The following is a 13,773-nucleotide window of genomic DNA, read 5'->3' on the forward strand; positions in this document are numbered from 1 at the left end:
AGAGAAATCAGCTAACACACTATTTGAGCCAATGACTTGGGAGACAAAAAAAATCTAGATATTCCCAATAAACTTTTTTCATACAATGATATTAAATGATTCTTAGGAATATTAAACTGTGTATTAGATATTACGCAACAGAAAGTGTTGTAAACTGATATATAGAAAAATTCTTCTCAAAAAATGGTTCAAGGCAGAAGAGAAATAAGTAATGCATGCAGAAAATAGAAATCCCTGTATTGTAATTTTGCCTTATGTCCAACAAGTGGAAGGACCTAGGGGAAATTCATTTTGAGTGGTAGCCCCTGGAAGTAAAGTGGCTTCTCCTTATCATCCCTGAGCATCTCACCAACTTTTTAGCTTCATTAAGCACAGTTAGGTTTTTTTCCTGCTGTCAGCAGGATCTGTACAGAGTGCCCCAATTTATTCCAGTTTACCTGCCAGACTAAAGTGCTGCCATCAGCACCAAAGATAGGGGAAAAACAAGTGTCACAAATCCTATTTTTACCACTCTATCTTTCCTGTGCTACTAGGGTAGTTCATCTAGGAAGAACTGATTGTGTGGAGTTTAATTCTTTCCAGTCACTGCTCCAGCTGTCACTTACTGAGAGCAAAAATGAGACAGGATCTCATGTGGCAGGAACAGAATACCAAGCAGAATCGCAACCCTGGACTTCAGTAGGGCCAACTTTGGCCTTTTCAAGCAATGGCTAGGAGAAATTTTGTGGGAAAGAGTACTTGAAGTTAAAGAGGACTGAGATAGTTGGTTAGCATTCAAGGACTGCTTCTTCCAAGCTCAAGATCAGAGCATCCCAACACGTAGCAAGTCAAGGAAGGGAGGCAGGAGACCTGCTTGGTTAAATAGGGAACTGCTGGGCAAACTCAAGTGGAAGAGGAGAGTATACAGATCATGGAAGAAGGACGCCTTGTGAGAGGGGTCAAGGACAACAGAAAGAGCTTCTTCAAATACATGGCAGATAAGACTAACACTAGAGGCAATGCAGGCCCACTGATGAATGAGGTGGGTGCCCTGGTGACAGAAGATACAGAGAAGGCAGAATTACTGAATGCCTTCTTTGCCTCTGTCTACTCTGCCGGAGGCTGTCCTGAGGAGCCCCGTACCCCTGAGGCCCCAGAGGAAGGCAGGGCAATGGAGGAGTTTGCCTTGGTTGATGAGGACTGGTTTAGGGACCAATGAAGCAATCTGGACATCCATAAATCCATGGGTCCAGATGGGATGCACCAGTGGTTGCTGAGGGAGCTGGCTGGAGTCATTGCTAGGCCATTCTCTATCATCTTTGCTAAGTTGTGGGAAACGGGAGAGGTGCCTGAGGACCGGAGGAAAGCAAATGTCACTCCCGTCTTCAAAAAGGGCAAGAAGGAGGACCAGGGTAACTGTAGACCAATCAGCCTCACCTCCATCCCTGGGAAGGTGATGGAACAACTTATCCTTGGCGGTATCCCAAGGCATATCAAGGATAAGAGGGTCATTAGGGGCAGGCAACATGGCTTCACCAAGGGGAAGTCATGCTTAACCAACCTCATAGGCTTTTATGAGGACATAACCAGGTGGATAGATGATGGCAAAGCAGTGGATGTGGTCTATCTTGATTTCAGTAAAGCATTTGACACTGTCTCCCACAGCATCCTCACAGCTAAACTGAGGAAGTGTGGTCTGGATGTTCGAGTAGTGAGGTGGACTGTGAACTGGCTGAAGGAAAGAAGCCAGAGAGCTGTGGTCAATGGGGCAGAGTCTAGTTGGAGGCCTGTATCTAGTGGAGTGCCTCAAGGGTCGGTACTGGGACCAGTATTATTCAATATATTCCTCAATGACTTGGATGAAGGAATAGAGTGACTGTCAGCAAGTTTGCTGATGACACCAAGCTGGGAGGAGTGGCTGACACGCCAGAGGGCTGTGCTGCCATCCAGCGAGACCTGGACAGGCTAGAGAGTTGGGCGGGGAAAAATTTAATGAAATATAACAAGGGCAAGCGTAGAGTCTTGCATCTGGGCAGGAACAACCCCAGGTTCCAGTATAAGTTGGGGAACAACCTGTTGGAGAGCAGTGTAGGGGAAAGGGACCTGGGGGTCCTGGTGGACAGCAGGATGACCATGAGCCAGCACTGTGCCCTTGTGGCCAGGAAGGCCAATGGCATCCTGGGGTGTATGAGAAGGGGGGTGGTTAGTAGGTCGAGAGAGGTTCTCCTCCCCCTCTACTCTGCCCTGGTGAGACCGTATCTGGAATATTGTGTCCATTTCTGGGCCCCTCAGTTCAAGAAGGACAGGGAACTGCTTGAGAGAGTCCACCACAGAGCCACGAAGATGATGAAGGGAGGGGAGCATCTGCCATATGAGGAAAGGCTGAGGGAGCTGGGTCTCTTTAGCTTGGAGAAGAGGAGACTGAGGGGTGACCTCATTAATGTTTATAAATATGTAAATGTGAGTGTCAAGAGGATGGAGCCAGGCTCTTCTCGGTGACAAGCAATGATAAGACAAGGGGCAATGGGTACAAACTGGAACACAGGAGGTTCCACTTACATATGAAAAGAAACTTATTCACAGTGAGGGCGTCAGAACACTGGAACAGGCTGCCCAGGGAGGTTGTGGAGTCTCCTTCTCTGGAGACATTCCAAACCCACCTGAATACGTTCTTGTGTAACCTCATCTAGGTGTTCCTGCTTCGGCAGGGGGATTGGACTAGATGATTCTTCGAGGTCCCCTCCAATCCCTAACATTCTGTGATTCTGTGACAGGTTTTAAGGAAAGAAAAAACAATCTCAAGCCCTGAAAAGTCCTATCTTTTGGCTTAGCTGTCAGCATTGCCTTGCAGAGAGTGCAGGTTGCCACATCAGCCTGTGTTTCCCAAGAAACATTTTCTGCAAAGACAGGAGAAATCACAGGCTCCCAGCCTCCTGCCATTGCTTCTCTTCCTCAATGCCTAACGACTTTTGCATTTCTGTTGTCGTGGAGCTCACCCCCAAGAGGAGTCTTAGTACTGAAATATCCTGTTCTCTCCTGATTAACCTAGAGATTAGTTATATAAGAAATCAATAGTAGTCATTCGCAAAGAAAACATGAGGAATGAACTTGTCTAAAAAGGAAAATGGATAAAGTTTGTTCAGGAAATCTCATTCTTCTGCTTCAGTGGCATTTGCGTGCACTAAACTAGGGAAAGCGTGAGACAGAGTGGGATGGGAGAGCAGCAGAGCTTCTTCCAGTCTTTGTCCTTATAAAAAAACAAAAAAACAAACAAAACCAAAACAATCAAACAAACAAAATCCAAGCAAACGAACAAACAAAAAAAAGAGAGGGCAGAGGCTGAACAAAGGTTTGATACTGCTGCTAATACCCCCAGGAACTCCACCAGCACTGAGTAATCCAAGCTGCTTCTGCCCCTGAGCTAGTGGTGGACTTGGCCTATATTTACTTTGCATGCTTCCGTCTCACTGTTCCTTCAGAAAGGACCAACCCTGGTGCTGTCACTGTGAGGACTCCATGCTGAAGTAGTAGACTTGCTGAAGTAGCGTCTCAAGTTTCAGGGAAATACTGTATTTAACAGTTAAAACAACAAGAGTTGTCAACACTCTGTAGTCTGTGATATATTAGAGGCAACAGCAGATAATCACAGTAGTTCTTTCTAAATATAAGCATGTATGTATATTATGTCCATGTTTGTATACATACATTTATATATGTGCATCCCTGAGCCATGTAATACATGGAGATGAGTTGCACATCTTGTTCTCTCAATTCTGAGTCTGCATGTCATGCTAGTCCATGCCCTGCCTAATGGATAAATGCATTGCCCATAAGATGTTAATATGGCACAGGCCTTTTTAGTGTATCTCCCTTCTTTCCTTTGTTCTTGTAGTTCACTTGGTAAACAGCATGCCATACTTTCCTTCTCTAAGTCACTCCCAGGAACTTCTTTTTCTTCCCCTAAGCTTCTCACATCAGAAAGGACAAGGAAGGAGAAAAAGATACTTTGCCAGATTGTGATCTAGAAGTCAGGACGTGCACATGCATCATACAGTATTATAATTCTGAGCCTCCCTTTTTTCACTATAAATTCCAACCTGCCCACCCACAGTTGCGCACTTAAGGTTCTCACATGACTCATGACACACATAACCAGATGACACATTAATCAAGGAAGAAAATATGTGCCAGATTCTTTACAAGTAAAAAGATAACTTGGGCAGCACATAGCAGGCAATGAGAGAGCTGTGTACCAATGAGGTTAGACCAGCCTGAGAAGTCTGTCCAAACGAAAGGTAACAAAATAGATTGTCTTCTAGAAACTGGAGTTTGACATCAAATTTGACATTAGGTTATTAAAATGAGATTATTCTCCCCTCGACTATTGACTGCAGAAGGTCAAGCAACAGTTTAGGGTGCGAAGGTCAATAGCGTTACATATCTACTCTGGCCACCTGCAGACACCAGAGTGGAATATGTACAGTACCACCAATTTCTCAGAGAGAGGAAAAGGAAGAGGAAGAGGAAGAAAGAGAAGAGAAAGAGAAGGAGAGAAAGGGAAAAAACGTGCACAGACTTGTATATTTCAGGTTTTATAACCAGCAACTTTTTCCTAACAAGACATACAAACCAGCAGCAATTATCACCATTAAAAAGTTGGACCTTGGATACTTAAGGACATTTGGAAAATTCTGGCTTCCCTCTAAATATACAACACAGTAGAATAGCATAGCACCAATACAAAAGTTCTCTGAAAGCTATTAGCCTTGTGCAAAATCCAGTGTTTTTCCCACTCTCCCCAAAATTATGATCTGTATCTTTATATGATGTTTTTTCAAGTATAATTTCCTCTCTTCTGAGTCATCTGTGAACTAAAGCTCCAAATGTATGTCATAAAAGGCATCTCAATAAACAGAAAGTAGAAAAAGAAGCTCTTCCAGGAGGGCTGAGAAGAAGCTGTACATTTATAGTGCCTGTTATTGACAAGGTCTTTTGCAACTGAAATTGGTAAGACCAGGTTTATCTAACACAAGCAAGTTGTGAAGCTTGGCAACCTTTGTTTACAGCCATATGTATTCTCTCCTTGTATTTCAGGTTCAGATGTGTCTGAGAAGGGAAAGGCATGTCCAGTCAAAAGCATTTGGACACTGTATTTGCAAGAGCTGGACCCAAAAGAATACATAGGGCTGAAGCTCCAGATCGGTTCAAAGTGTAGCTTTCTGTGAGCAGAAAAGTAATTTTGACCAAATGCAGTTTGTCAGTCAACAAATACAGTTCTTAATCTCATGGAGATCCACTTTATGGCCCAATGAGGTCTCACCTGATAACCTCCCGCTTGGTTCTTTTCTCTCTTAGTGCCCACTAAGGGGCTTTTTTTGGCAAAGATTTTGGATTATTAAATGACTAATGACACAAAATGAGAAAAGGAAGAGATAGTTGAAAATGATTAATAGATGTGTAATTTGAGCTTGAGCTGAGAAAGAAATAGGATTGAATACCAAAACAAAGTTCCCAATAATTTCAGTGTGGCCAGGATTCCTCTTCCATGCTGAAAGGCCATTTAATTGATTTATCTGGCTTTCAATATAATACAGTCCACAGAACACCAATTAGAAATTCCTGCAGCAACAAATTTTTTTTTCCTGTTATATAAGAAAAAGAAATCCAGTCCAGAACTTTTTAGGGAGATTATACATAAGCTAGAATTCCCATAAGGGGCAGTTTCAATTAATGATGATCAGCCTCAATATGCTTAAAGACAAAGTAATCTGGCAAGGCAGAAATTAATTGTGGATGTGGAAGGAAAGAACATTTGGCGATGTTGATCTACTCCAGTTCACAAAGCACTCCTATAATAAATTAACACTGAAAATCAACACAATAATACAGCTCTAAGTTTCAAAAATAATTTTCTCTTAAAGGTGAAGATCCTTTTTAGACATTTTTCACCAAAAAGAACAGGTAACTCCCAGCCTAGACTCTGTTTTTAGAAAGGATCTCTAATTTTCAATCATCCCAATGAACAAAGTCTTTCAGCTAAAGGCTTCAGACTAAGGTCTATTTCAGAACATTGTCCCAGGTCAGATTTCAAGTATTTCTGCACTACTTTGGTGTTTGGCTGTTGGTTTGGACTGCAACCCCCATTACTTTTTAGATATTATGTACTTGTTTGTGGAGAGGTTACCTTCAGAGTTGAACCTTTAGGACCGAAACATTTAAATGGCTTCTTGTCTTCAGATGCGCCCTCTTCTGGCACTTTTTGACGTTTCTCAGCAGCTTCAGCCCTTCTCCTTTCAATTTCTTCCTTCATCCTTTTCTTTTCCTCCTTAAAAAATATGAACGGTGACTTATTCTTTCAGAAGCTACATCACCATTACAGGGCTTTGCAGTGCTGCAAACATTTACCAAATTTTCTAAGAAAACATTTTTATGCCAGTTCAGTGAGCTATCTGAAATCTAACAATGTATTGCTGTTAATTCATCACAGCGTTGAAGAATCAGGGAAGACAGCTAGCCTATGCTGCTTTAGTGTCTTCTTGCAGTGAGGTCACCAGATTTATTGCCAGATTTACTGTCACTTAAAGAGAGAAAAAAGCACATTTCTAGAAATACTCCAATTCAGTTTACCTGTGTCCTCATGTGTCATCTTTGTACTGTTCTTCTGTTCATCTAATCTGGGACTTGTTGTGTCAAGGCTAATACTTCAAAAGGAAAAATCGATAGGCACCAAAAAGTGAAGTTTTCCTTTCAAAGATATGAGTTTTTACTTCATAAGCTACAAGTCAAACCAGAAGCCTTTGAAATACAACCATTGTGAGCAGGGGTCAGCAAGGTCTGACCAGCAAGGTATTGTGCAATTTCAGCATCTACCGAGTTCTACTGTAAAGACCTTAGTATATTAAAGCAATTGTCATTCAGCTGCCAAACATAATAATTATTCATCTACCATTTCTTTTCCAAACAACAAAGTTTCCTAAATGATACACCAGAGATTTGGAAATCCTATTTATAGTGTCCCTCTGTAGAGGAAGTACAAACAGATGTGCTTGGGTACTCAATACTGAAATAGACAAGAATATCTTCCTAATGAGATCTACCCCGTCATAACTATATATAACATTAGCATTCCAGCATGCACTTTAAAATTCAACTTGTGTAATGTCAAAAGGACACCCTGAATAAATTAACAACTCTGTGGCTATAACACCGTCCCCAACATTTTGCAAGAAGATAAGAAATTCCACGACTATTGCAGATGAAATCCTGACTCATGAAGACTCATTTATTAGAGCCCTGCCTTTCCTGAGGCTAGAACTGTAATGGTTCTTTCTATTCTGGACGACTGCGTGTTTTTACCTTGGGTCCTCCCTTAGAGCATCCATGTGATGTGGTTACTTGATATCAAATATGGTACACTTGCAGTTAAATCTGAAGGTTAGAAAATGGGGTGATTTTAATGCTGGGTAGGATATTTGAAATCAAGTTCTGCTGCGGCAGACAAACTTCTGAGAGATGCTAAGAAACAGAGATGCCCAGAAGAGCACAAAACCCAAAGGGCCCAGATGAGTGGTGTGATTTCAAGCAAAATCACTGCAGCAGTTCCCCAGACAGCAATATCAGATCCAAGAAGGAGAAGCACGCTGGCATGCATGTTTGGGTTTGGTCTTGCCTTCCTTGTTGCATGCTCCTTTCTCACCTATAAGCCAGTCTCCCATGGCCTCATTCTACCCTTTTGTTAAATACAGACCCATCAACCTCTAGTCACACTAGCTTCTTTGCTGAAAGTGTCTGTGCAGACACTGCTGTAAAGAGTTATCAGCTAATGCAAGGCCACTGGAAGTAAAGTAGTAACAACAAAATAATAAAGCTGGAGTCCAATACTTCATATTTCACACTTACCTCCTCTCTGGCTTTTCTCTCAGCCTCCTCCTGCTTCTTCTTCTGCTCCTCTTCCTCCATGATTTTCCGGCGCTCTTCCCGCTTTTTCTTCAGTTCGTCCAGCTCTGCCGCTGCCTCCTGCTGCTTCTCCTTGGACCCCAGCTTTGCTTCCTCAGCATTTGCGGTCCCTTTCAAATTGGAGCGGCTGGGAAAGAAATGCAAGGGAAGGTAATACACTATGGGTTTTCCCTTCCTGGCCAGAGCTGCCCACTGCCATGCGCTCACCACCAACATGAGAGACTGGCACTCAGAGATATTGCCTTATAAGACCTTTTGCTCCTTGCAAACTATGACAGGCCCAAAGCATTTTCATCAGGATACTACAAGGAGCACCTTTTCCATTTGCTGCCAGTGAGGAAGGAGTCTCTCATGTGCTTGTGCCCCCAGGAGCTGCACCATTCTGCCTGAAAACTCAGGCCAGCTCCATTTTTAAGAAACTTCAGTAGCTGAGCTTGAGATATTTAATATCTCATGTAACTTCAATGAGAGGTATCGTATACCATCACCATCTCTATGGTATACAGTAAACTGTTACAGTTTCACACCTCTGCTCTGCAATTTGTGTACAGACAAAACATTTCCAAAAGCATATTACACTTCATACAGAAAACAAAGCAATAGAAAGCCATAACTAATTCCTCTCTGTTGATTTTAAATTAGATAAATTTACATATTAAAAACTCATAGCAAAAATATTATGCTTTGTTCTGTGTAATAAATGATGCACTAATCCCCTGCTTTCAAAGGCAAGTATTTTTCATAAACTGTTTAGAAAAAGACAAGAGTCTTTGGGGACAGAACAAATTACTTGACTTGGGGACAACAGAAGGACACAAGAGAAGGGAGAGAATCTTACAGCTTCAATGGTGTTTTAAAAACCTAAAAAGGTTCATATCTCATCTGTAACACCTACCACTTGAACTCTCCCTGCCTGTATGCTTATCAGATCTTTTGCTGACTTTTTGAGGGAAAGTATGGGTTTTTATTAAGGAACTGGAAATTATTTTTCCACAGGAGAAAACCAGAAGTTTTCCAACCAGTTGTAATATATGAGACAGAAATAAAGAATACAAAACAAAAAAAAAAAAAGCACCCCAAAGAATTTGCAATTTGCATAGGTGAAATGCATATATTCAACACTCAGATAGCATAGCATCACCCAGTTAAACAATTACCACTCCAGTGTTTAGATAAACATCTGCTCCCTGACTGCATTTAATATTCCTGCTGACAAGGAGATAGGTATCTAAGAGGTATCAGTGTGCTATACACAAGAGACAGAAAAGGAATGTACTTATGGATTTTTTTTTAAGAAAACTTTCTGCTCTGTTTTGTTGGCATTTTAAAAAGGTGGATATGAATGACTTCATTAATGCAAACAGAGTGGAATCACATAAACCATGAAAGTAGAAACACAAGTGTCAAATTAATGTAAGCGGTCATGAATAAGAACTTGCATCAGGTAGTGACGTCTAATTAAAGAAAGGAACTCATGCTTTTTTAATGAAAAATGCCTATACGATTAATAAAACCATTGTGGGAAAACACTGGAAACTTTATTTGAAATTTCATTTAGCCCATTCAAAACCAAAGTGAGGACCAATACCAGAGGTATGAGGTATGGTTTTGGGTGTCCAGCCTGAAATACCTCTGGTTCAGTTTGCAAAGGTACTGAGAATACAAAATATTCCACAAGCTTCTATTAAGGCACTATTTCTAAGGATCCAGTGCACCTATCCTGCATCGGCCACGAGAAATCCCTGGCTATTTTAAGGCTCTCCTGCTTCATTGCAAGATTATAGACTCTATAGCAAACATCCCAGGAACCTCACTAATTTTTTTTTTTTTTTTTTGCCTATCGGTCTCTGAAGTCTGTGTTGCCAGCCCACTCAGACCTGCAAGCCTCAGGCCCAGGGAAGATACAAGAGGTCACTTCTGTTAGACACAATGATACCCTGGCAAGGGCAAATACTTATCCCTCAGAATTAAGAGAACTAAGAACACAACATTTGCCAAGATTCTTTTAAAACATAGACACACTGTTTTACATCTGCACAGAAGAAAGGTTAGTCCTCAGTGCCTTCAGTGAAGATAGCTCCAATGAAAATAACAGTTACTCTCAGCTTTCAACTGAAAAAGCCAAGAGTAGAATCTAGTCTTAACATTTTTGTTTGGAGGCCTCAGGTGACTATTTTATCCTCCTTACAAAGAAGGACATTTAAAGTTTCTAGCTTATTTTATTCTCATGCAGTTTACAGGACTTCCCCTTCTGGCTCTGCATAATCCAAAATAGAAAAAAATAAACCAGCAGTAATTGTCCTTATTTTCTTCCACCTCCTAAGCTCCTCTGTTTTCAATAGATTCTGGGAATCTTTTTTGCCTGCTGTTGGCATTTGGAAATTAGTATTGAGATGCTGGGTGGAGGAAGAGTTTCGTAAGCACCACTTTAGTGTTAAGAAATAAAGACCATTGCCAGCTTTCAGACAAGGTGGAAAAGTAAAGAAGCAGTTTGTGTGAGCCAAAAATTTCAGAACAATGTGAAACAACATGTTACATCATATTTAGGACTTTTGCAGTTCTGTATGAAAATAGGGAGGAAGGCAGGTGGGAAGGGAGATGGGAAGGGGAAGCAATAAAATGGGGTTTTATTCTGTATTTCTCTTACTGACTGACGTAGGAAAACAAGACACAGATAAGATTTTTCTTTAGCCTCCACTACCCTATTTTATTCTCAGTCCTCACCACTGAGAGTTAGTCAAGTTACATACTTCCTAACCAGTATCTGATATGTTCATGTAAAAACAAGAAAGATAGTTCCAAACAAAGCCCAACAATGTGCAGGCAGCTTGTTAGAAAATAGGCCAAGAGCTTTAATTCATTCCTAACAGCCCAATGAAGATTAGACCCTTTGCTGATGTTGCCAACCCAAGTCTCCTACTCAGCTGATAAAAGGCTATTCAACAGGCTTCTTCCCACATTTGGGAAATAGTAGAAGAAAAACACACGCGCACACACACAGACACACAAAAAAAGAGTGGAAACTCAAATCTACATGTTGCTACTAAGGCCTGTCTCCCACAGGAAGTAAACCAAATGAAAACACAAGAAAAATATTTTTAGAAAACCATTCTCATGTTATTGATGATGTGACCCAAGCCAGGAGGCAGGACAGTTCTGAGCAAGGCTGGTTTCCTGCTATTCCATCTCCATCTCTGTCTGTCTTTTGGCCTTAGGTCAGGGTGTCTCCAGGGACTTTTGAACTACATTTTATTTTGAGAAAGTTTGTTTTTCCCGGAAGAATGACAAGGGGAATGCTGAGATACAATAGCAAATCCCAACAGCCGTGCACAGATTTCTCAAAGTGCCTGAAGAGCTTAACCTTTTCTTTGCCTGTGTCAGTGTAATAGAGGAAGAAGGGTGCATGAGGAAAAAAATTTAGATTTCTAACCTATCCATTCCTTCCAGAACCTTGGCTCTGCTTCATGTATCCCCTCCTATTTGCAGTCAGAATCCTTTCTTAATAAACTTCTCACTGTAAATTTGTCACTACTAAATTTACCAATATAGCCATTATGACAATATTTCCTTGAGAAAAAAAAAAGTCTATGATATAGCTTATAAAAAGACAAAAAAATAAAAGAGAACATTTTGTCTTAGAGAGGTTTTCACCTAACTGAAATATCACTTCTATAGAGAAGCCATTAATTTCAAAGTTTGTCTTGAAATCAAGAGAGAAGCTCTTTCGAGAGTTACCAACTGGATTGTGCTCCATACTGATATGCAGAGTCTGATTAAAAGTAGGTACACAACTGGAAATAGGTTACTTCAGTTATGGTTGAGATCTGACTTAAAAAATAAAAGAACACAAAATCTGGGCTGTTGTCATTATTGGCCTTTGTGCAGATATTAGCAATAAATGTCCTTTAGGAAGGAAAGCCTCAATAGAGTAAAAATTTGTCTCTACTTGTCTCTACTGAGGCAGCAAGGCTATTTACATCTGCTTTATGTACTTAATTTTCTTACTGCAACATGGGGGGCAGTTTGTTAGAAAATAAGCCAAGAACCTTAATTCATACCTACAACCCAATGAATGCCAGAACCTCTCCCGATATGGCCAACGCAAGTCTTTTACTCAGCTGCTACAATGCTATTAAGCAGATACCCAGAGATGGCCCCCTGTTCTGCTATAGCACAAATAAGTCCAATGCTCACTCGGATCTTACCCAAAAGCATTTTCAGTAGATTTAAGTTTTGGGGCTGCAAGTTCACGTTCTCCGTTCTGTGCCTTTTGTTCAGGAATTCCCTTCTTACGATCCCAGATACTTTTCATTTCATCTTTGGGTGCTTTTCCTTTATCCTTGTCATCTTTTACCTGCTCAGGAGATACCGTAAATCATAGAAGAAAAACAAGAAACAAATAAACAGAAAAAAAAGAAGTTACAATAAGGCATTCTAAATAACAGCTAAGGAACACAGATTCCTTCGTAATAATGATTTACTAAGCAACTGTCTTCAAAATGTTTATGTGCTTTATGACAGAAGTACTCTGAAAATCTCTAAACTGCAACTGATCACCACTATGCTGTCCTAATCTGAATTCAGGATGAAAACATCTAAGCAAAATTATCAGTCTTCTGTGAAAGTTTGTTGTGGCCATGGGACTATGCTACCACATTGCTTCATTCTGCAACTGCACCCCACTGAGGCACCCCAACCCTCTTCCCTCCTGCTGCAATATCATTCGCCTGTTGCCTATTAAGATTCTCTGTTGCAAAATCTTTGGGACTAGGCTAGGTTATACATTCTTGGTAGAAGGTTTAGGACATTGGAGCAGTAAAAGTAACACATAACCTTCACCAACTGTCAAATTTGGTCAACAAAGTTCATGCTCTTTCCAGTGTCATTGCAGTATTGCAAGAATAATGGCCAAAACACAAAGTTATCTTTATGTCAGAGTAAAACTTACTTTGATAAAAAGCACAATCCTTTCATAGTCTAGTCATGGGCAGTGTTATCAGACATGAGCATTTAATCCTCTGAAGACGCAAACATTCTCTCCAAAGACACTAGAGCAAAAATTCCCTCCATCCTTACAAAGCTTTGTCCTACAATTCTTAATAGTAATCAAGTATATTTAGTGCATGTATTTCACTCTCCAGTATTCCCTCAGAGTTATGAGCTTGAAGATCTCATCAGAACCACAGATGACCTGATCTCAGTATGCTGAGTCATGGCTAGATGCTGATAAGAGTGGGGGGATATGGTCTGATTTAAGTTCTTTATCCTCAGGTAAAATTATTCCTACCCAGATAGTTAGACTACCATCTTAAATAAACTTTCAACAGCAGCAGAAGAAACATTTACTTCCAAAATTTTGGTTTTTTGCATTTTTTTTTCTGGCTCTACCATGTTGGAGGACCGTTCTAGCTGGCAAGCAAGAAATACCTTCTGTGAAAAATTCATATGAAGACCTTTAGAAAAAAAATACTTTTGTCCCTTCGAAGTCTGTCACCATTCCATTTGCTAACTAGAAAGATAAAGATCTTCTATAAACATCCTGTTTTCAACATGACTGCTTTTATGGCATTCCAAGATGCACCTTGAAATAATGAACTAACACACACACCTACTTCCAAATCAAATCAAACTTCTATCCTTCCTCATCAAAGAAGAACTTCTGGAGATGTAGTATCTTTACCAATAAGGGACAAATTCAGAGTCTTCAAAGCCAAGATCCTCCGTAAGGTTTTGTATGAAGCTTCTGAGTGAAGCCCCAAAGTTAGTCTCTGACATTACTTGAGGCCAGTTTGCTTGTCCACAGAAACTGATCGGAGGGACAACACCAAGGTGGCACAC

At 40.7% G+C, this 13,773-nt stretch overlaps 1 protein-coding gene across 8 annotated transcripts in view; it reads right to left on the reverse strand.

Moving 5' to 3' along the window:
- CALD1 (caldesmon 1) overlaps positions 1–13,773 on the reverse strand; it is a 206,054-nt gene that overhangs the window by 11,395 nt on the left and 180,886 nt on the right. For all 8 annotated transcript variants that reach the window (XM_065632208.1, XM_065632226.1, XM_065632191.1 and 5 more), the window contains 3 exons: positions 12,141–12,289; positions 7,879–8,062; positions 6,164–6,304 (listed from right to left, as the gene is read on the reverse strand). In XM_065632208.1, coding sequence (XP_065488280.1) covers positions 6,164–6,304; positions 7,879–8,062; positions 12,141–12,289 — 474 coding nt within the window. The remainder of the gene's footprint in view (positions 1–6,163; positions 6,305–7,878; positions 8,063–12,140; positions 12,290–13,773) is intronic.

The sequence above is a fragment of the Caloenas nicobarica genome, chromosome 1, assembly GCF_036013445.1.
Source record: "Caloenas nicobarica isolate bCalNic1 chromosome 1, bCalNic1.hap1, whole genome shotgun sequence".
Taxonomy (NCBI): Eukaryota; Metazoa; Chordata; class Aves; order Columbiformes; family Columbidae; genus Caloenas; species Caloenas nicobarica.